Source organism: Stenella coeruleoalba (genome assembly GCF_951394435.1).
Source record: "Stenella coeruleoalba genome assembly, chromosome: 16".
NCBI classification, from domain to species: domain Eukaryota; kingdom Metazoa; phylum Chordata; class Mammalia; order Artiodactyla; family Delphinidae; genus Stenella; species Stenella coeruleoalba.
Window position 1 is genome coordinate 32,489,269 of NC_137162.1, and position 21,506 is coordinate 32,510,774.

General features: G+C 41.2%; 2 protein-coding genes across 11 annotated transcripts in view; one reads left to right on the forward strand and one right to left on the reverse strand.

Annotated features, from left to right (window-relative positions):
* NOC3L (NOC3 like DNA replication regulator) overlaps window positions 1-16,932 on the forward strand; it is a 45,348-nt gene extending 28,416 nt beyond the window's left edge. Inside the window, exons 21-23 of one of the 4 annotated variants that reach the window (XR_013824312.1) lie at window positions 8-123; window positions 12,805-12,889; window positions 16,212-16,304. Coding sequence is in view for 3 of the 4 variants with exons in the window: in XM_079900339.1 (XP_079756465.1) it covers window positions 8-132; window positions 16,212-16,278 (192 nt within the window). In the remaining variant the exon portion in view is untranslated. Of the gene's footprint in view, window positions 1-7; window positions 133-12,804; window positions 13,320-16,211 lie in introns of those variants that run through there. The other 3 variants (XM_079900339.1, XM_079900340.1, XM_079900341.1) reach the window with 3 other exon arrangements.
* PLCE1 (phospholipase C epsilon 1) overlaps window positions 132-21,506 on the reverse strand; it is a 317,272-nt gene continuing 295,897 nt past the window's right edge. For 5 of the 7 annotated variants that reach the window (XM_079900336.1, XM_079900337.1, XM_079900333.1 and 2 more), the window contains 7 exons: window positions 20,821-20,939; window positions 16,952-17,080; window positions 15,122-15,331; window positions 10,342-10,500; window positions 8,629-8,847; window positions 8,087-8,299; window positions 132-5,518 (listed from right to left, as the gene is read on the reverse strand). In XM_079900336.1, coding sequence (XP_079756462.1) covers window positions 8,111-8,299; window positions 8,629-8,847; window positions 10,342-10,500; window positions 15,122-15,331; window positions 16,952-17,080; window positions 20,821-20,939 — 1,025 coding nt within the window. In that variant the 3' untranslated portion in view covers window positions 132-5,518; window positions 8,087-8,110. Of the gene's footprint in view, window positions 5,519-7,802; window positions 8,848-10,341; window positions 10,501-15,121; window positions 15,332-16,951; window positions 17,081-20,820; window positions 20,940-21,506 lie in introns of those variants that run through there. The other 2 variants (XR_013824311.1, XM_079900338.1) reach the window with 2 other exon arrangements.

A 21,506-nucleotide genomic window follows, 5' to 3' on the forward strand; every position in this document is an offset into this window, starting at 1 on the left:
TTTTCAGGATAAAGTTTTACAAGGGGATTCATTTTTAAGTGAAGAGATAAGTCAACTAATCAAAAGACATTGTAGTGAAGTTGCTACTCAGTCGCCTCTGGATTTCACCAAATATTTGGAAACGTCAGTACGGTAATTGAAAAATGAAAAGTCAGGGGACTTCTGTTGTATATTTGTGTGTTTGTGCAGATGCACATAAAGATATATTGTTAATTTAGGACCTTCTCTTGAGGAGGAAGAATTATCCTTTGTGTGGCACAGGGTTCTGCCCCAATTCTGAAAATACGCACAGGAAAATCAAGACCATGAGATTGCTTTCTACCATTCAGTTACTCTTTATAACCAAATACTTTTTAATAACGAAATAAGTGTTTTTTTATTGTACCACCATGATGGAAGTGAGAAACATTCTAAATTTGAGTGTATATATTTTTATGAAAATTTTTGAGAAAAGAAAAAATAGCTTGCAATTGGATACCAGGTTCTTTGGCTCTTACTGGACGATATGCTTCAAGAAGTAACCTAATTTGGCATTTGTGAAAAAGAATGCTCATCATGGCTACTTTCAAAGAAAGTTTGAGTGTGATTCTAGTCTCTTTGAAGTTTGTCGCATTTTCTGACATGCTCTGGAGGGTGATGGTGGAAAAAACCAAGTCTGAGACTTTCTTTACCATTCTGTTTTAAGGATAAAGGGTACCCAGCGAGGGGCTTTTTTTTTTTTTCTCCCTTCATTTTTTTTTTTAACAGATGAAATGCCTATTCTTATGAATATAATTAAAAAGCAGTATTTTATGTGACAGCTATTGCCATATTCTAGGAATGGCTTATGAAATAAGTGTTTTAATGACCAGGTTATAAATATCCTCTACTGTGAATAGCTGAATAAAACAGCTGCACTTTTCTGCTTTCTAGTGAGCATTTTAAAAAATGCACAGCAGTCCAACTAAGTAGATCTATTTCTTCAAAGCTGTAGAAGCCAAATATTTTGGCCCAGGGTAGCGCTTAAAGTTCTTTTTTTTCTCATGAAGTAAATGAAAATAGAACGTTCCTTTATCATTCCAGCAGAGTGGGGAATATCAGCTTAATGACGCATGTTAATCTTAGCATATTATATGTGGTTTTAAAAAGTATTTTTAAGATCAATTTTTTTAGGCTTGATTACTTAATGGTGAGAAATATGTGGTTCATTATATAAATACTTGCTTTTAATGCACTTTTTAGATATTAAAGTTCAGGAATGTTATGAATATTTGTTTAGATGACCAAGGGGTCTTTTGCCTTTGGAGCACAAGTGACCAGTACATGTCACAAATCATTTATTTTCCAAACATATACAAATACATTTATATTTCACATTGGCAGCAAAAACTATAGTTTAAATGAAAAATTTTAAAATAAAAATTCATCAACTATTTCACACTTGTATTATGCTTTTAACCTTGTTACACATAAGCGAATCACAGTGGGACCATAAAATTATACATCTTGTATTTGAATATCCTATATGAATTTGAGGATGAAACATTTGTGCACTAACTTCTGTAGCCTTGTACTGATGAGTTTCATTTTCAGAACTAAATATTATAGTCATTAATAATAACATACACCCTGAGGCTATAGTAAACTACAGCCTCGATGTCTGTTTTTTTAACTAGATAAATATTGAGCACCTACTATGTGCTTAGCACTGTGCTACGCACTTAAAAGTGAAGTCGGGTAATAACAGGCATAAGACGTAGCCTCAGTCTTCCATGCCCTTGCGTGTTGAGTCAGAGCATTCACATATTTTTTTGAACACAACATTACCCAATTCAGTGTCAGAGTGAGTTGTTTCAAAGTTCAGAGACCTGTATCATCTGAAATAGGGAAGGTTTCAGAGGCCTGCTGGATGGCAGACTTGAGCATAGTATGTTTTGGATCTAAGAGATGTGTACGAACAGCTTGGTAATCATGGAGATTCAGTATTTCAAAAACACTCAGGTATTCCTGTCAGAATCCTTAGCCATCATGCAAGGACTGCATTTAGGAAGTTGATAGGAAGAAATGGCAGAGAACATATAAATTGTTAACAATGTACTGTATCATGTTGACCCAAGTTTGGGCTTTGTGTAAGAGGCAGTCTCCTTTTCTAACAACTTTTTGGAGGGTCCAGGTATTCTCCTCTTCTTGCCTTGCTGCTGATTTAAGAGAAGCAACTAAAAGTGTTTGAGGCAGCCCACTAGAGAGCTCTTTCCGTGTAGGCTGCCTCTCACTATGCCAAGTTCAAGATCAGACACCAGCCAGGAAAATCCTCCCTACTGGCATGGGAGCAGAGTTGTGGAGCTTTGTGGTTTAGTTAATTCAGTTTTACCAGGCCAGTACGCAAGCTCTGATTACTTTTCAGAATTAAGCAAGGCCTTCGGGTGTCTGGCAGAAGAGAGGTCTACAGAGGTACTAGAAAGGGAGAGAACAGAGGAAGGGGAAGATGTGTTTAAAAAAAAAGCACATACGGAGCCATAGGGGAGGCCCGCTTTCATTAGTGAGCCTTCAGTGTCTCCAGAGCCATCACGATGGGAGACCTTTGTGTGAAAGTAAATTTGACTTTTGACTCACTTTTGTTGAGTCGAGACTCCATATTTCTCCCCAGCTAGAGAATTTATAAATAACTTTTACTTGGTAAGGATGACACGAAAAGAGACGTTCCTTTAAGAAGGCACTTTCTGCACAAATAATGTTACTTCCTGCAGATTTATCCTCAAACTTATTCTCAACTCCTTCATACCCTTATATAATCTCACGTTAGTTTGCGAAACAAACAGTTACAGAGGAGGTGACTGAGAGGAAGTTAATGTTTTTTCCAGCATCACACATCACGTTGGATTCTTGTTCTAATCTTTTCTTGCCAGCTATCATAATCTTAAACGTGGCGCCACCTAACAGAATTCATGCTCCTTTCTGTTTTTAGTGAAGCATTTAAAAATACTTTTTTTCAAAATCTTGTAGTAAATACAGTTTGCATATTTGTTTGTTTGTTTATTGAGTGAAGTAGAAAAGAACAGCTTCTTGCTTTGCCAGGCAAAGGGGACCACAGGGGGTTAATGCCCTCAAAACTGTGTGTCCCGACCTGGAGCGGGTAGTGAGGAGTTTTATAGTAATGGTTCAAAGAGGGCGCCATTAGCTCATGGACATTCTGATTGGTTGATGGTGACGTAAGTGGGAGTCAGCATCATCAACCTTCTGGTTCCAACCCGTCTGGGGTTTGCGTGCTTGTGGGCACCATACCCTTCATTTCTCCCACTTGGTGGGGGTTTCAGCCAGCTTGTATTATTTAGATTCTTTTCCACATCGACTTTACTGATGATGGTTTGCTACCCAAATTTTTAATGGTATGGAAAGTATGAAGTAGTAATGGGTATAGTGTGGGTGACTATTTTAGATGCATTCTAAATGGGATAATTTCTTTCATTTGCTATAGTAATATAACTGTATAATTCAGAGACGATCTAAATCAAAATTTCCTACTTTTGGCAAACACCAGGCTGTGCTGGTTAGCTGTAATAGTAGAGTAGTCCCCCCTAAAGTCTCCAAGACTCAAATACAGCAGAGTATGTCCTTTCACCTCAGAATGAACCATCAAGTTGGGTTGCAACATAGGCCAGAGGTTGGGTTCACTCACTTGCTAAAACCTAGTCTCCCTTGCAGTCTCAAGGTAAGTTTCAGACTTTGTGCTAAGGGCCATGGGGTGGGGCGCTGCAGGGCTTAGAGTGAAGGCCAAGTGATAAACCTAGTGAGACCGGTCTTGCTTTCCATCTCGCTACTCTGCACAGTTTTCATCTTGACTCTTGCCAGTTAGACCAGTAACCCAATTTTTATGACACAGTAAGCCCAACCAGAGGAAAAAATGCCTCTTAGTTTAGAGAAACTTGATTACGGTTTCTGGAATATTTTAAAAAATGAGGCAGCATTGTACATTTGTTGTAGACTGATTATTTGATTTAAAAAGAAACCTGTAGCACTGTACAAATGACATCAAACTGGAATAGCCTGAATTCTGTTGACAAGCAAATGTGGCTCTTCTAGCATTAAAGCTTTGACTCAGTCAGAACTTCCAGTAACATGAAAGCTGGGCTGTGTGTTTTTAACACTTCTGTTAGCGTATGCAAAGAACTTGGGGATTGTTTTATTCATTTTTTATGGTGAAAAACTTCTCAAAGCAAAGGTTAGGATTTTTAGTGTGTTTTATAATTTGAAGAAAAACATCTTAAATTTTAATGTCAATAGAAAGATAAAATTTGGATTTTACTTAGAGGAACACCTTTCATTTTAAAAATCATAATTTGCTTCATGCCAAGAATAAGAAGAATCCTTTACACGTACATGATAGTTTTATACAGCAAGGTTTTTAAAATAATTTACATTAAATGGCAAGTTACATGCAATTCTGGCCTGTTTCAGATATCCAGAGCATACATTTTCTTTTTAGGAGATTTGTCTTCAAATAGTGAGATAGAACCACTAACGCTTCTAATCTGCAAGCAGTATCAAGAAAGCCGTGTATAATAAATATATAGGTACAATGTCAGTACAGACCTAGTGAAATAAACACCAACAATCTACTTTTGCTTTAAAAACATGGTTAAGTTTCTTGTTAAGATGTCACAACTCAGTAGATATACGTTATTCTAACTTCATTTTATGGAAACCAAAAGTCTGTGAATATATAAGCAATGAACGTAAAAAAACCCAACATCATTCTGTAGCTAAAAAGAAATACTACAGAGTTCACAATGGTACACAATATAGAAACTAAATTGAATTAATTTTTAATGAATCTTATAGGACATATTTACACTTGCAATGCCCAGAATCTTCCAATTCTCAGCCATAAAATGTATGACTAAACTAGCCTGCTTGTTTTCATACCACTGCATCTTGTTCCCAGTTTTCTAAGTCAGGTCAGCAAACTATGGCCCTTGGGCCAAATCCAGCCTGCCACCTGGTTTCGTATAGCTCTTGAACTAAGAATAGTTTTTACATTTTTAAATGAATTTAAAAAATCAAAAGAGGAATATTTATTACATGGGAAAATTGTATGAAATTACAGTTTCAGTGTCTTTATATAGTTTTCTTGGATCACAGCCACATTCATTCACGTGTGTATTGTCTATGGCGCTTTTGCACTACAGCTGAGTTGAGTCATTGCAGTGGAGACCATATGGCCCATAAGGCCTAAAATATTTGCTGTCTAGCCCTCTACAAAGTTTGTTGACCCTTGTTCTAAGTCAGTTATTACAAGGTTAGCAATGGTTTTTCCAACTGTTGACACATGTAAAGTGGCAGTCTGCTGGGCTTCTTTGCTTCATCAGGAAACTGGTTGGTAGCCAGCCCTGTGCCATTTTGCTTGACCTCAGTGTGGACCTCATATCGCAAGTTCAGAAATCATCAATTTCCAGTTTAAGTCTAATGAAAATAAGGAAGTTATATTTGTTTCCATCATGTTCATTCTTGACTTTATAATTTCTTGCCCAAAGATCTTCACCTGTAAAATTGTATACATAGGCTTGTTAGTCTCTTTAAAGTGAAGGAGCAGAAATGTTCATAGTGTAGCAAGGTTTAAGGTTGTTCAACCAACAGAAACCCAAGCTCTGGTGACTGGGTCTGGGGGAGAGACTATTTCCTATAAACTCACAGTGGTAGAACATGATGTTCCTGGGAGGTGGAACATTAGGCTATTTCTGCCCTGGAACATCACATTCTTTAGAAAGATTTTTTTTTTTAAAACCATAATTAAACTGTTCAGCTTTAAAAAAAAAAAAAAAAAGGTGGACGTCTGTCAACTAGTTGAGTAAGTTAATTATTTAGAAATTCTTAGATTATTATTAGGAGGTAACTTGAAACTTTAGAGGTGAATATTTCAGAACAAATAACATGAAATATATCACTCAGAAAGCAATAAAAATGTTAAACTTTTTTTCTTACGAGCATATACAGAAAGGCCCTTCTTTTTTCACAAATGCTTTCTTCGAAACACCATTTGTAAAATTAATAACATGGGATCTATATTCCCATAGATGCACCAATGGCTATTACTATTATATCAATGGCTATTTTTATTTTATTTTTTAATTAAAAATATTTATTTATCTATTTATTTATTTGTCTGCACTGGGTCTTAGTTGCAGCACAGGGATCTTTGTTGCTGTGTGCAGGATCTTCAGTTGCAGTATGTGGGATCTTTTAGTTGCGGCATTCATTTCTTAGTTGTGGCATGCGGCATCTAGTTCCCTGACCAGGTATCGAACCTGGGCCCGCTGCATTGGGAGTGCAGAGTCTTAGCCACTGGACCACCAGGGAAGTCCCTCAATGGCTATTTTTAAAGAGCTTCCCCAAGTTTAGTGAAAGATGTGAGGTCAATTGACTGATTCTGAATATCTGCTTACTATAGGAAAATTGAGTCCAAAGGCAATCGTCTCAATCACCACCCCCCTCCCTACGCTCCTAAAATATAAGCAACTAGTAATGCTCATTATAGCAGGCACATTATTTTAAAGTCAAATTTCTAGTGGAGTTGTATTCTTACGTACTTATTAATCTTCTGGCACACTGAGGGCTCTTTATGTGCAGAGTGTAATTTCACTCTGTCATTACGGAGGTTATAATAGAGAGGTGTGCATAACATTATCACACCTGTGATTTATCTGATGCTAGGTTCTTGATATGGAAAACAATATTTGAAATTTTGATCACTGTCTTTATTGTGTGCTCACACACCCACTACCACCGTCACTTTCCAAAAGTTGGAGAGGCTTAGCATGGTACTTAGTCCTAAAGCTCACTGGGCTTTCGGGGACACTGCCTGTCTCGGTGACACTGTGGCAGGAAAGGAAGTGAGTCTGAACTTTAAAAATGGGATACCAGAGGTCCCGCAACAGAAAATGGGCGCTGAGCCTTCTCAGAGTCTGGAACGCCCGGGGCCTCACTATTCTCTGCATATTCACTATCATCTGATGCTGTGTGATGTGGATTGCTGCCGTAGAGCCAAGATTTCTTCCTGATGAGTCTTTGCTTACAGAACCTAAAAAGCCCTGACCCAAGATAATGGGATGTGCAGAAGTTCTGGAGGAGGCAGTTTCCTGTATTTGGCCTCGTCTGTTTTGAAAGAGCTTTCTTTGTAAGTGTATACGGGGCACCAATTGTTTTAGGAGTTGCTCCTTAAACATTGGCTCAATGTATCAGCCTTCTTTGGGGCTGTTATAAGTCAAATTTGGCCCTGTCAAGAGATATTAATAAATTCTTTAATTATGAGCTTCTACAAATATCTGATTGTGATGAAGACAGCTGATGCAGCTCTGTAGTATAAGCAACAATGCCATCACTGTGCAGGAGGTCTCGAGAATTTTAAATCTTAGAACTGTGATGGAACAGGTGAAAGGTGGGCGTTAATAATCCCTTGGGTTCATTAAGAAACTAAGTGAAAAGAAGAAATCTATGTTTGGTTTCCTCACATGCTTTTTCTTTTTTTAAATTCAGGTTCCACATAAGTAGTCTGTTTTAAGATAGAATGAAATTTACTCTGTATGTGAGTACCAAGCAGTAAGCTGGCAACCAAAGGCATGATTTACCGCAGGCTGTTATGTCATTTTGCTTTCTTTTTAATCATTACATCCTGGATGCCAGATTTTCATTTTTTAATTGAGGCAGAAGAAGTTGAGGTTGTTGAGAGTAAATCAGACCTAAATTAGAAGAACATCAAACTAGAAATCCAAAGGAATAAAAGCTGAGTGGCCCATTAGCAGCCCTTCAAGAATGTTCATGTGAGTTACCAGTAATTAAGACAGTTCTGTGCCTGATGAAATAAGGCTGTTGTAGTTTGGGCAAGTTTGTTGTCCTCTTGGGGCCTTTAGTTATCTACAAAATAAGGAGATCTAAAATTATCAGTGCTGAAGTGATGTGTGTCTTCAGAGCCCTTTTCCTGCAGGGTACCATTCCTACCTGCCTCAGGGACATCCTCCTCTTGGGAAAGACAAACGACAGTGTACAGACTGTGTCTTACAAAGTAGTGTAAGTTGACCCCCCCGTTTCAGAACAGTGCAATGACTCAGAATACCTGGGTAAAACGTGCTACCCTTGCTCACTGTCGATAGTCTATCGTGTCACTGGAGGACAAGCCACCCACAGGTTTCTCCTCCTTGTTTTGGACATTTTCGGAGGCCAAGACCTGAGAAGGTGATGTGAGTCCTCGGGGCTGTTTAGTCGACTTGGTGAGCTTCTTGAGTTCGCTTGCAAAAGAGATGCCTTTTCTTTTGTCTTCTCGGGATGCCTGTGGAAAACGAGAATCTTCCATTGGTATTAGGTTAAAGCCAGGGTCCCCAATCACATGACACTATCAGAAAAAGCCCTTTCCTGTTCCCTTTCTAGTAAGTAGAGCTTTGGAAAGCAGGGCTGAGGGACTCCCCTCTCAGGACTGTGGAAGCTCAGAGAGGAAGACATTTCTTTCCACACAGTGAAAACAGCCAAACGACATTCTTCCGAGTAATTTCCTTGACTCGGGAACTTTCTCCTAGATTTCACTAGCTCCTGAATTTGATTACACTGTAGTTATGAATATCAAATAATTTGTGAAGAGAGAAAAATAACCTTGCACTTTACCTGCACTTGTTCCTTTAGCTTAAGGATGAATTTTCCTGCACCTTTCCACCTGCTTTGAGCTTGAAAAACACACTCCTGATCCAAAAGGACACGCTGGGAGGACTTTGGGGTAGAAGACTTCCTGTTGGCAGTGTCTTTCACCACCTCTTCCAAAAGCACATAATCACCCGGGTTCGGGTTGCTCAAGATGCTATAGGAATATTTGGCTTTGCATAAGGTCTGAAAGACAAGTTATGATCAACTGAATAAAGACACACTATCTCCAACACCTGCTTCACTGTAAGATGAGACTTTGAGGTGGGAAAATACTGTAGATGAGACTTTGAGGTGGGAAAATATCAGACTTTAAGAGATGGAGGGGGTCTTTCAGATCATGTCATCCCACTTCTCATTATACATTGTCATAGTTGTAGCTAGCTTATAGGAACTTTCCCACATTGCCTCATTTAGCGTCACAACCGTCCGTGATATAGGTGTTACTCTGCCCGTTTTTCAGACAAGGAAGTTTAAGCATACAGAGGTCAGGCAGATTCCAGTGGATGCACAGCTAGTAAGTAACAGAAAAAGGACTTGAACTGGATTTTCTGCCTCCAGCAAAGCTGGTAGAGATGGAAGGTCATGCAGACAGTGAGGGACAGAAGCTTGACCCTCGGGAGCCTCTTTGTTCCACGAGGCTCCCTCTTCATCTCAGAGTCTTAGATGTTAGAACTTACCTGGTCTCACTTCTCATTTAGTACAAGATTATCTTTCATTTATGCATTTATTCACTCATCACATGTTTAGTGAGGGCTTACTATGTCCCAGATATTGTATATAGTTTGGGGAGTTCAAGGTCTATTAAAGAGGCTAATATTAACCAAACTATCATGCAATAAGAATAGCAGATAGCACTTAAGTAGTGTTTGCCATGTGCTCGGTGTTGTAATAGGCGAATGTGCTTTACATATATTTACTTAATCTTCACAATAACTCTATAAGGAAAGTGCTAATGTATTATCTCCATGTTATCTGCATGGTAGCTTAGCACATGGTGGTGTGCTGGAGTCCACTGGAATCAGATGTGGTGGGAGGATTTACAAGATAGAAACTGGCAAATGCTACAAAATCAGGGCCTTTTTTTTTTTTTTTTGAAGCGAGCCAGTTTACCAGCACACCAGTGTAACTAAGGCACAGATGGTTCAATAACTTGTCCAAGCTCTCAGAGCTAGTAAGAAGTAGAGCTGGGATTTGCACCTGGAGCAATCTGATCTAGAGTCTGGTAACTGTTATGCTATCTTCTCAAGTGAGTGTTTAATAAACGCAAACCATAACAGGGCTTCAAACGAAGGAAACAGAGTCCTCTGAAGCCATGTACACAGAGAAGCATGACCAGAGGAGGGGAGAGGGTGAGAGGAGGCCTCCTGCATGTCCTCTGCAGGATCCCTGAGAGATGGCCATTAAGTATTGGCTTAGGCCTTTCTGGGATGATGACGTTCCCGCTCTGCAGAGCCACCTTCTAGATCCATTATTGAGGCTTCAGAGAGAGCCTGACTCACAGTAGATACTGGGCAAGTATCGTTGAAGGAATCAGTATTTCCCAGCCTTAAGAGGCACACTCTCCCTTGTCAGGTCCCCTTTGTTCTAAAACCTCATTCACAAAGGGAGCTGAAATCGGATTTGTCCCAATAGTTCACACTGAGGACAGGACTGAGGTGAGGAAGGGGAGGCCTTCACCTGCTGAATGACGTCCTGCGCAGTGCTGACGCGGGGCGCCTTGATGACTGTTCGCGGTTGCTCGGGAGAAACGTCGTGCACTTGGACAAAGAAACTCTCCTCCTCTGAGCTCAGGATCATCTCCTTGTCATCTTGAACGATGCTCTTCTCTTCCAGGTTCTATGTTAAAAAAGAAGAAAAGTCTGAGTGGATGGTAAGATGATGTAGAATAAGGAAAGAAAAGCCTAGCGAAAATTTGACATGGATCTTGGTAACGTGGAAACAACTTAGCTTTATATTCCATACACTAGTTACTATTTCATAAACTATTCTAAAAGGATTTACATCTCTTCTTAGAGGAGGAAAGTACTGTATGTTTCTGCTGATGTTGACACGCTGATAAGGTTTGGTCCAGAACAAGCCAGTAGATCTGCTCCTATTAGCTGTGGATTTTGAGTCCAAATCAGCTAGAGATAAATTTGTAAAAAGACAATATGCCATTTTGCCAATTACTAAAAGCCAAATAACACAATAAATACATTTAAGAGAAATCTACCCATTCCCCCACAGACCTTGAGCACTTAAGAAATGCTAGACATCTGAAACGTGAAACATGCAAAATCGGCATTCAGGCAGGCTGGATGAACAAAACCCACAGTGGAAAGGCTAAAACAATGACTGGAAGTAAGTCACATCTAAAGGAATATTGACAAAATTCTCAATAATTATGAGAATTGGTCATCAGGTTAGATGGCTTTTGGTGGGCTGGCTTTCAGTGAATTTTACATATATAATTATATATTACATACACAGATATATCTATAGACATATGTATCTTTTAAGAAATTTTCAAGCGGTAAGGAAGTATATCAATAAAAAGGCAAACTTACCATTTCTACCTTTTTTCTTTTTCTCTTCCACCTCTCCCATCTCATTCTCCACAAAAAAACCCACTGTTACTAGGTTGCATATCCTTTTAACCATCTGCTATGGATATACAAATGTATTTTTGTATATGTGAATAAATATATACAAAGAAACCCTGGAATTATGTGAATTTAGATATAATGTGATCGTCAAATGGCCCCTGTCAAATGAGGTTATGTAAAGCTGTCTTCCGCAAGGGGGAGGCAAGGCAAGTGAGCAGTAGGGAACCCCATCTCAGGAAGTGAGGATGTGGCAGGAAGGCCCTCCAGTCCTCAGCATTCTAGCTTAATCTCAGATCAGGCCACAGAAATGGTGCTACCTAACCAGAAGACTCCAAGAATCACTGTCATTGTCCTGGAAAGTCCAGCCAGCCCCAGGACCTAGAATAGTCCCCACTGATTTTAAAGTCAAAATGGACAACTGTCACCAGGTGGCGCCAAACTGTAGCCAGGACCAGAAAGGACTGGCTCCTGGGGCTTCTCACCAACCAGGCACACAGCCTCGCCCCAATCATTTCATTAAGCTTGCAGTCGTGGTCCCTAGAATTTACACAACTGAACTGTTTTGACCCCATTCATCATATTATGTGTGAAGGGGAGAGAGCCATTGTCTATTTTTATTACATAAAATGAGACTGTACTCTAGTACCTGTGTTATTCTACAACTCCTTTTTTCTCTCCACTTAAAAGACTGTGAGGGCTTCCCTGGTGCCGCAGTGGTTGAGAATCTGCCTGCCAATGCAGGAGACACGGGTTTGAGCCCTGGTCTGGGAAGATCCCACATGCCACGGAGCAACTGGGCCCGTGAGCCACAATTACTGAGCCTGCGCGTCTGGAGCCTGTGCTCCGCAACAAGAGAGACCGCGATAGTGAGAGGCCCGCGCACCGCGATGAAGAGTGGCCCCCACTTGCCGCAACTAGAGAAAGCCCTCGCACAGAAACGAAGACGTAACACAGCAAAAATAAATAAATAAAGAAGTAAACAAGGAGAGAATAAATAAGATTATTAAAAAAAAAAAGACTGATCATCATTTCATGTTCCTAAAGATTTTGCATAATATGTCATTGCATTGATTATAATATATTTAACCAATCAGGGAGTGGGGTTGGGTGCTAATTCACATGACATAATTTATAATCTCAGGGTTCTGAAAGCTAGGATGTAAGTAAGCAAGACAAAAAACAAAAAAGTTCTAAGTTGCCACATAAAATATCCCAATGACCATGCACTGGGAAATACTTCTAAGAGCACTCCTTAGAGCTTTACTCAGAGCTTATTAATGTTTAAGCCGTTTTCAGCCACATCAGAAGCCACAGATTATGACCATAACAATAACCTTCATTTGCGTATTCCTTTACAGTCTACTAAGCATTTCTCTACATATTGTCTACATGTTTGGCATGAGTCTCATGATAATCTTTTTGAGTCAAGCAGGGTAGTTCCTCTCATAGATTTTACAAATTAGGGCATAGAGGTTTACAGAATTCAGATGAGCCATTGAAGGTCATCCATCTAATTTGTGTCAGAGCCAGGTTTGTCTGACTTCAAATCCAGCAGGTGTCAGAGGACAGCATATTGACCATAGGAAGATACCTAACAGCTTGAGAGCCCAGAAGACAAGAAAATCATACAAGGCAGGCAGGTAAGACCAGAGGTAACAGACTGCAGCTTCATGGGCAAACTGCTTATGTTACTAGTTCCACAAAGTAACTAAATGGAAATACTTATAGACCAAATCTATCAGCTATGCCAGTGTCCGCTTGCATTCAATGCACGCTGAATTCATTTCGTCAATCAGTAAATTTGTACTGTGTGTTGCTGTGCAGCCGGTAAGCCTAAATACGTGAAATATGATGTTATCTTTTGAGATGTACTTCAGTCATTTTGAAACTCTTCTCCCAACAAAGGCATATAAAGGAGAACTTGCTGTACTGTATTCATCAGAAAATGCTTCCCCTCTAATTTCTCCTCCTTTTTTCAAAATGCTTCTGTTCCACCAGCCTTTATTAAACATTCGTTCCCGATGTCTCTATTGCCTGCTGTCATATACATTTTTTTTTTTTTTTGCGGTACGCGGGCCTGTCACTGCTGTGGCCTCTCCCATCGCGGAGCACAGGCTCCGGACGCGCAGGCTCAGCGGCCATGGCTCACGGGCCCAGCCGCTCCACGGCATGTGGGATCCTCCCAGACTGGGTCACGAACCCGTGTCCCCTGCATCAGCAGGCGGACTCTCAACCACTGCGCCACCAGGGAAGCCCTGTCATATACATTTTAAGTTGCATATGGGGCACCTCTTACTCCTGGTCCTTCCAACCATGTGATGAAGTTCCACGGCAACACTCAGCAGGCTGCCCACGTTTCCTCCTGCTCACCACCTCCCATGGTGCGTGTGGGAGAAGCCACGGAGACTGATGCAACTCCAGCCTGGCCAGCACAGGGTAGTGGAAAGAACACTGACCTGGAAGCCGTAAGACTTGAGTGCTGTCTCCTTACCCTGGCGTGATCTAACTTCTCTGAACCTGTTTTCTTTGTGTAGAATGGTTTCCATTACATCATGAGATCATTCAAACTAGTGGGTGCGTGAGAGCGTTAAATGCTGTAAGTCATGATGCAAAGATATGGTTTAACAAACTCACTTCTTCACTGAAATTGTCATTTCTAGGATACTTTTTTACATGTGACAAAGACAATTAGAAATAGGAAAAAAATTTAGAGAGAAATTAAAGATGGCTTCAAAAATCCAGCTAAGCCCTCTATTTTCTCATAAAGCTATTATTATTAGAATTGCTTTTCCTCCGTCTTAGTAATTTGTATGTCTGATGGGGAGAGGACGCTAGGGAGACAAGTACGTTTCTTTGCTTAAAGCAAGTGTCCTTTTATCATCTAAGGCAATGTTAGGAGGGAAGGCAGTGGCTCTGGTTCCCAGGGGAGATGCTGGAGTTCTGTGGATGCTGCAGGCCACGTTCATAGTTAGGTAGAGAGTGAAAAAGTAACACATGATGCTGAAAATGGGCTCCTTATCTCTACTGGGTCCCAGCAAGCATGGACCAGCAATGGGCGTTTTACCAGCTCAGCTCTATTACATGCCCCAAAGAGGCAGATCATGTGCCTAGAACAGGGCTTGGCACATTTTAGGTGCTCAATAAATATTTGTTTAATCGAATTGTTGAATTGATTCAACTGCTTCATTATCGACTTATCATGAGGTATGATTGTGTAATGATCTTGTATGTCATTTTTTAAAAATCGAAGTAAGTTAGTGAGCTCCTATCAATTTATTAAAAAAAAAATGTGTTCCATCAGCAAACCCCATGAGGAGCCCAAGAATCTGGAGCTGACGGGCAGTTGTATTGTTTCCGTTATGAGAATGATCATGGGAATATTGTTACAAATTCGGACCAAGGCTGAGAGGTTATTCTTACTTTGTGTAAAGTTATGGAATATTTTCAAAGAAATACTGTTATTTCATGTATTAGCACAAAACATTTTGTTAGCTAAAACTTGAACAGGCAACAAACCCCCAAACGCAAAATGCCTCCAGGCCTTCCATTACACACTACTGTGACCCTCATAACCATGTCTTCACATAAACAGATAAAACACTGGATGCACCACTGATGACATGCTTAAGGAATCCTTCAGTTCTTTCTCCCTTTGTTTCCTAAGGGATGATTTTTAGACCGAATTTCTGTAACTTAGAGTTAACATTCTGAATATGTGCAGAAGAATAAAATCAATTCTCCACACTTACTTAAGAAGACTATAAAGCAAGTTGCAATGATAAGAAATTCTGAAGTTGAGGCAGGCGGCTAGTGGTGAGGTGGTGAGTTACATATGAGCTGCTACAATGTAGGCTGCCCCAGGACACACTTACTTCCTGCTGGGTTTTTAAGACAATCCTGCCAACATATCCCTCTTCTGGAAACCAGCTGCTTAAAATCTGCATGATCTCTTCTTCTGGACCAATGGGTCTCTGGAACGGTTGTTTCCTACATTCATTCTTTTCTTTAGATATAAAATATTTTTCTTCCATTAAAAAATAGTCTGTGGCAATAGGTTTGGTGTCTTGATCAATGGTCAGACTCTAAAGAAAAAACAAAGGCAAATTTAGGCACACCTCTGAAGAGTGGGCAAAAGAACAAGTCTATTTTCATGGGGTTCGGATAGGTTTGATGTGCAATTTGTAAGTGAAACCTACCCTGCATCATTGCATAATTCTTTTTGGAAGATCTAAGAATTCTCTTACGTCCAAAAAGGATTGTTTATGTTCATTCTGGGCAATGACACAATTTATTCATAATCTCCAGACAGTTATAACTATTTTTCCCACTGCTGGAATGAGAGCTCTTACTGAATTAAAAACTTTAGGTTTTTCAATCCGTGAACTTAGCTCTTTGTAATCTTGCAACACAGGACCGAGGGCAAAGAACCTAGTCCAGCTTTTACCAAGATAATCTCCCATTCTCCTTTTGGAAATACTCAGTCATCTGCTAATCTCATCTGTTCTAAGTTCCTGGGAATTCCCCTTTCAGTAAACTCTTTTGGCTGCCTTGGGTCTTTTGGCTGCGTTGCTGCGCGAAGGCTTTCTCTAGTTGCGAGCGGGGGCTACTCTTGGTTGTGGTGCGCTGGCTTCTCACTGCAGTGGCTTCTCTTGTTGCGGAGCACGGGCTCTAGGCACGTGGGCTCAGTAGTTGTGGCGCACGGGCTTAGTTGCTCTGCAGCATGTGGGGTCTTCCCGGACCAGGGCTCGAACCTGTGTCCCCTGCATTGGCAGGTGGATTCTTAACCACTGTGCCACCAGGGAAGTCCAAAGTCACAACCTCTTAATTTTGTTTCATTTTACGATTGAGGCACTGATTGATTCTAAAGCACAATCCAGACACAGTAGGAGAACTTATAAACACTAGCCATCATGATAGTTTCTCTTACTGATGTTTTCTTTCACACTTTTTTCTTTTGTCCAGGTTACCGACAGAGGCTAAACTTGAAGTGAGTGACCAGAGAAGGATGCTACCATCCGGCTTAGATTGAGCAAACATTCTTCTCTTTAGGCATCCCCCCCACCAGCCCCCAACAATGATGCAAGGACCAGAGTCAGCACTTGGCACTGCTGCATCTCACTTGGAGAAGCAGAATGAACTGGGGATGGGGTGGGGGAGCAGAAGATTCTCAAGAAGACTCTGCTCCTCTTACCCCAGCCCTTGGTCTATGGTCGATGCTGGGCTGTGGGTTGTGTGGGGCAAGGCAGCTACTACTACAGCAATAATTCAGGGCACGAAGCTTCCAGGAGCAGGTCAGTCGACACTGTTAGCTGCATGATAGGGCCAGCGTCACTCCCTCCCCAGTCCTGCTTTACAGCTATAGCCCTGTGATTACTCACGTAGGGTGACAGTAATATGCTACTTTTTATGGGTGGTCCGTGGAAATGTTTCCTTACTTTACATCATCATATTTTATAACGTCTCCAAAACCCCAACAGTGCTTTGTGATAGTAGACACCGAAGTTCATGGACGGACGGATTTAAAAAACAAAGCCCCCCAAACCACTTGGTAGTAGCTTCTGTTTGATAATCTATGAAATCTGACACGAGCTGCTTTCTCTGACTTGAAGTCCGTTGTAAAATGTTGAGCGAGATGTTAACCTGTGCATAGAGAGTCCCCTCAAAGGAGAACTGTTTATTAGCTACAGGTTCAGTGAACTTACTTGTTGGAGAAGCTGCTTTGCCTTGGTGCCTCCATTTATGGAGAAAACAGCAAAGGGCTCTGGACCTGGGACCCCATGTACTGTGACTCTGTGAATCTGCAAACATTTTCTTTCTTCTGTATTAAACATCTGTCAAGGAAGATCACATGGTTTCTCATTCATTTACATTCTCATATTGTTTCTAGGCTACACCAATACGGAAGTGCTAGTTCTTAGACGTACGTATAGGGACACGTAAATGCAAAACAAGAGCATCCTTTTATAACCAGGTGCATCTGTTTGTGGTTCAATAGGCAATGGTGCATCTTGCTTAATAGTCTAGTAAGAATATTTAGCAGCATACCACCAAAATATTAATTTATTTTAAATAACAGTGTCTCTTTCCATCATAATTAGGGGACTGATATTATCTGAAATGTATGTCAGTCCTTACTTATGAAGAGACATTCAACAGTGTCTGTCGAGTTCCATCCCTCTTCAGGGCACTGGGCTAGAATTTTGGATGGTAAGATGATAAATAAAATATTCTGGCCTTAAGGAGCTTGCTGTCCAGGCATACAAATAATTATGATACAAAAAGTATTTCTGTTAGGAGGAGTTGGGAAGGTGTATAACTCACAAGTCTTTGAGCAGTTTGTATATTAAGATATATTCATTCATTTAAAATACAAAATCATTTATGGAGGGCTGGCAGTGAATCAGACATTTTGCCTGCCCCTGGGGATTCAGGGAGAAATGGGACATTATCCCTGGCTTCAAGGGCTCCCAGTTGAATAGAACAGCTAGGAGAGAACGTGGACAATTATAAGAAGCATGGTAAGTTCCTTGGGAGCCCAGGTTTGGAGGAAATCGAGAGCACCTCCAGAAAGTGGTTATCATCTGAAGGCCCAGTGTGAATTAGCAGATAAAGAGCGGGACAAGAACATCCCCAATATTGGTATAGCCTGTGTATAAAGCGTTAGAGGTGGCCTAAAGCAAGGCATTCTGGGAACCTCAATGAATTCCGTGAGGTGATGGAGGGGAAAAGGCTGCCTAAATATTTTGTTTAGCATGCATTTTGTTTGTATTTGGTGTGGGGGAGGAGAGGTTGGCTGTTTTGTTATGCTTGTACAATGCGTTTTTATTATTTAATCAATTTTATTAAGACATGATTTGCATACCATAAAATACATGCATTTTAATTGTATGGCTCAGCCTGCACTATATTTTTAAAAAGTTGAAATAGTTGCCAACATTTATGCCAATCCAGATGTCCTGACAGTCTTGAAAACCAGAATATCTGGCAAAACTGCTTGGCAACAAGCAGCTGGAGCTGAGAGCAGGGTGGCAGCTGTCCCTTTAAATGACCCATGAGCTCTCGGCTTTCCCAGAGTCTCTGCCCAGTCCACATACAAACGTTATCCTGAGAGCAAAGGAGAGCTGAGCAAGGGTTTTTAACAGAAGAGTGACATGGTCAGATTTGAGTTTTAGATAGAACTGTCTAAAAGGCCCTAAAGGAGGACATACAGAGGTGGTCAGACTCAGAGGGAGAGGGACCAGTTAGGAACCCACAGCCACAAGCCAGGTGAGAATGAACGAGGGCCAAGATGGTAGGGACGGATAGAGATGAATGGATTTGAAAGATACTAAGGAGACAGATTTATCGAGTCTTACACGGGGCAGTGAGAGAGAAGGAGAAGCCCAGGATGATCTTCAGTTACTGTCTTGAGCAATGGAAGGTGATGACTTCTAAGGTCAAAGAACACATATTTACCAAGCATATATGCTGCTGCCTGGGATGTACCTAGGATGGTATGGTGTGATATAATTGAAAATAAATATCTGGTCTTTGCTCATAGTTCCTGGCACACATCTTCTAAACCCTCGGAATCTCTGGAGTGACGAGAGTTTTCTGTGTGCTGATAAGATGACTTACGGCTGGAGGCCCCTAGATGGCTTCAGGATGGGAGCTTGATCACCGGAAAGACCAAGTCATGATTAGATGGTTGGAACTTTCAGCCCCTGCTACTGCTGACTTCAGGGGAGGGGAAAGGAGCTGGGGGTTGAGTTAATCACTGATGGCCATCAGTCATGCCTATGCGAGGAAACACCCATAAAACCCCCTAAGAGACGGGATTCTGAGAGCTTCTGGGTTGTTGAACACATGGAGGTGCCGGGAGGGTGGTGTGTCCAGAGAAGGCATGGAGACTCTGCTCCCTCTCCCCTCATATCTCACCCTATGTATCTTTTCCATTGGCTGGTCCTGAGTTGTATCCTTGATAATAAACTGGTGATAGTAAGTAAAGCACTTTCCTGAGTCGTCAGGAGTCATTCTGTGAGTCATTCTAGCAAACTACTGGCCCTAAGGAGGGGGTTGCGGGAACCGCTTGGATTTATAGCTGGCCAGTCAGGAGTACCAGTGACAGCCTGGGACTTGCAACTGGCATCTGAAGTGGGGACCGTGCTGTGGGACTGAGCCCTTAACTTGTGGGATCTGATGCTCAGCCCAGGTAGATAGTGTCGGAACTGAACTGAACTGTAGGACACCAAGCTGGCATCAGAGAGTTGGAGAAGTAGTGTCGAGAAGACACCACACATTTGGTGTCAGAAGTGTTGTGAGGAAGAATGGTTCATTCATGGCATGTGTGGGATCTTCAGCTCTAATAGGTATTGAGGGCAACCAACCCAGAAGTGGACACTAAGCTCTGCCTTGCCTTTCTGAAAGCATCTAATTCTTGCTCTTAGGTACCAGGCAGCCCCGTCCCTGCTTCCCAGTCCTCTGCACCAGGCAGAGGCAATACCTCCCCCTACTTTGGCCAAAGTGCTGTGCTCAACTTCGATCACTCGTTGAAAGGAAAAGGAGGAGAACTTAAGAAAACAAGGTGAGGGACAGAGAAAGAGAAGAAACTGTTGAGCTTAGGGAAAGAGAAGCAGAGGAGAAAGCAGGGCTATTCAGAGGTGGCAGCAGCAGTGGCTAAACCCAGCGCCATTGTGAGCACAGAAGGCGCCTTTCCAAAGGTTGTTAGGACCCTGCTGAAGTACAAGATTGATGCAACCATGAACAGATTATTAAACATGTAAAGAGGCGATTGATGGACACCCTTTTATATTAATTTTTAAAGAGCAAGCAGAGTGGAATTAACCAGTTAATTAAAGGAGAGTTCCTTGTTTAAGCAAACAACCCTGCTTTATTGGGGTGAGTGCTGGTCCAATGGTTCTGGAAGTTCAACGGCTTGGACCTTACCTGGGGAACTTGTTAAAACACAGCTCCTGTAAAGGTGGCCCTTTCTGCGGTGTTCCTCTCCCACTCCCAAGAGTGCAGATGCTGTCTCTCCCCAGGTGCCAGGGGATCGCTATGCTTGCAGTTATGTGTCACCAGCAGTGCCTGGCTGCTCACCCGACCCTGCTCGCCTGTGATGTCTGCCCCTGGACTGCTGAAGAAGCAAAGGATTTTCCTCTTCTAACCTAAACTTTCTAGAAGTATCAAGATGCTTCCTAGCAGGCTTTGCATAACTAGCCTTTCCCCCGTGTTGTTATTTTTGGCTCACTTCCCTGGTAGGCACTATAATGTACTCGTTCAGAGTATGGGCTTTGGCACTAGATGAACTTGGGTTTATAGCCGTGTGACCTCAGGTGTACTTAGCTCTTACCTTCCTTTGTAACATGGAGATGATACTAATAGCTATTACATGAAGTTATGGAAAGGATTAAGTGAGTTAGTATATGTGTAAAGTGCTTAGAAAGTGTCAAGTGTCAGCCATTATTAGTAGTAGTATTTCCGTAGCTTCCTAATCAATAACTCAAATGGGCCACATTCCTGGACCACAAGAAAGCCTGCCTCCAGCATAGCAATCCCCACAAGTAAGCTGAATGAAATAGAACTTAATTACCAAAGAGGCTGGCATAGTATTGCCAGAGGAATTTTCTTCCATCCTCCTGCTGTTTATGAATAAACTAGAGATTTCCAAGACTTCATTGTGGAGGTTTCGCAGCTGAAGATGTCGATATCCTGGAACAATGCAGAATTGGGAAAAGCTTGTTAGCTGTGCACTGCAGAGCTCTGCAAAGGAGATCCCCCAGGGAGGTCAGTAAATGATAGGGAGAAATAAGACTTTAAGATGGGCAGGGGTGACAACCAACTGATGCCTTTTCCCCAGGAGTGTTGCCCCAGGGGACAGTTTGGGGCTACCCAGTGGTAGTTAACTTGTCCAAGGTCTGTTTTTAACTTAGACTCAAACTGAAAATTTTAAACTCAAACCAAATATAGTAGGAAAACCTGATCATTTTTGTTTATCAAGTCATCTAGAATAACTGTTCTACAAATATTCCATTTTAGAACAGCTTTAGTGATAATAAAATATTCCAACAATAGGGGGTTGGCTAAATAAGTTATGGTGTGTATTTGTGCAAGTATAAAATGGAGTAATATGCAGCTCTGAAAAGTGGTAATGAAGACGTATAGCTATTAACCTGAAAAGCTGATCACTACATACATCAGTAAGTGAAAACCAGTAAGTTGCAAAACACTAAGATTAGTAGGAAGCTTACTTGTTCATAATATATACTATATGCTAAT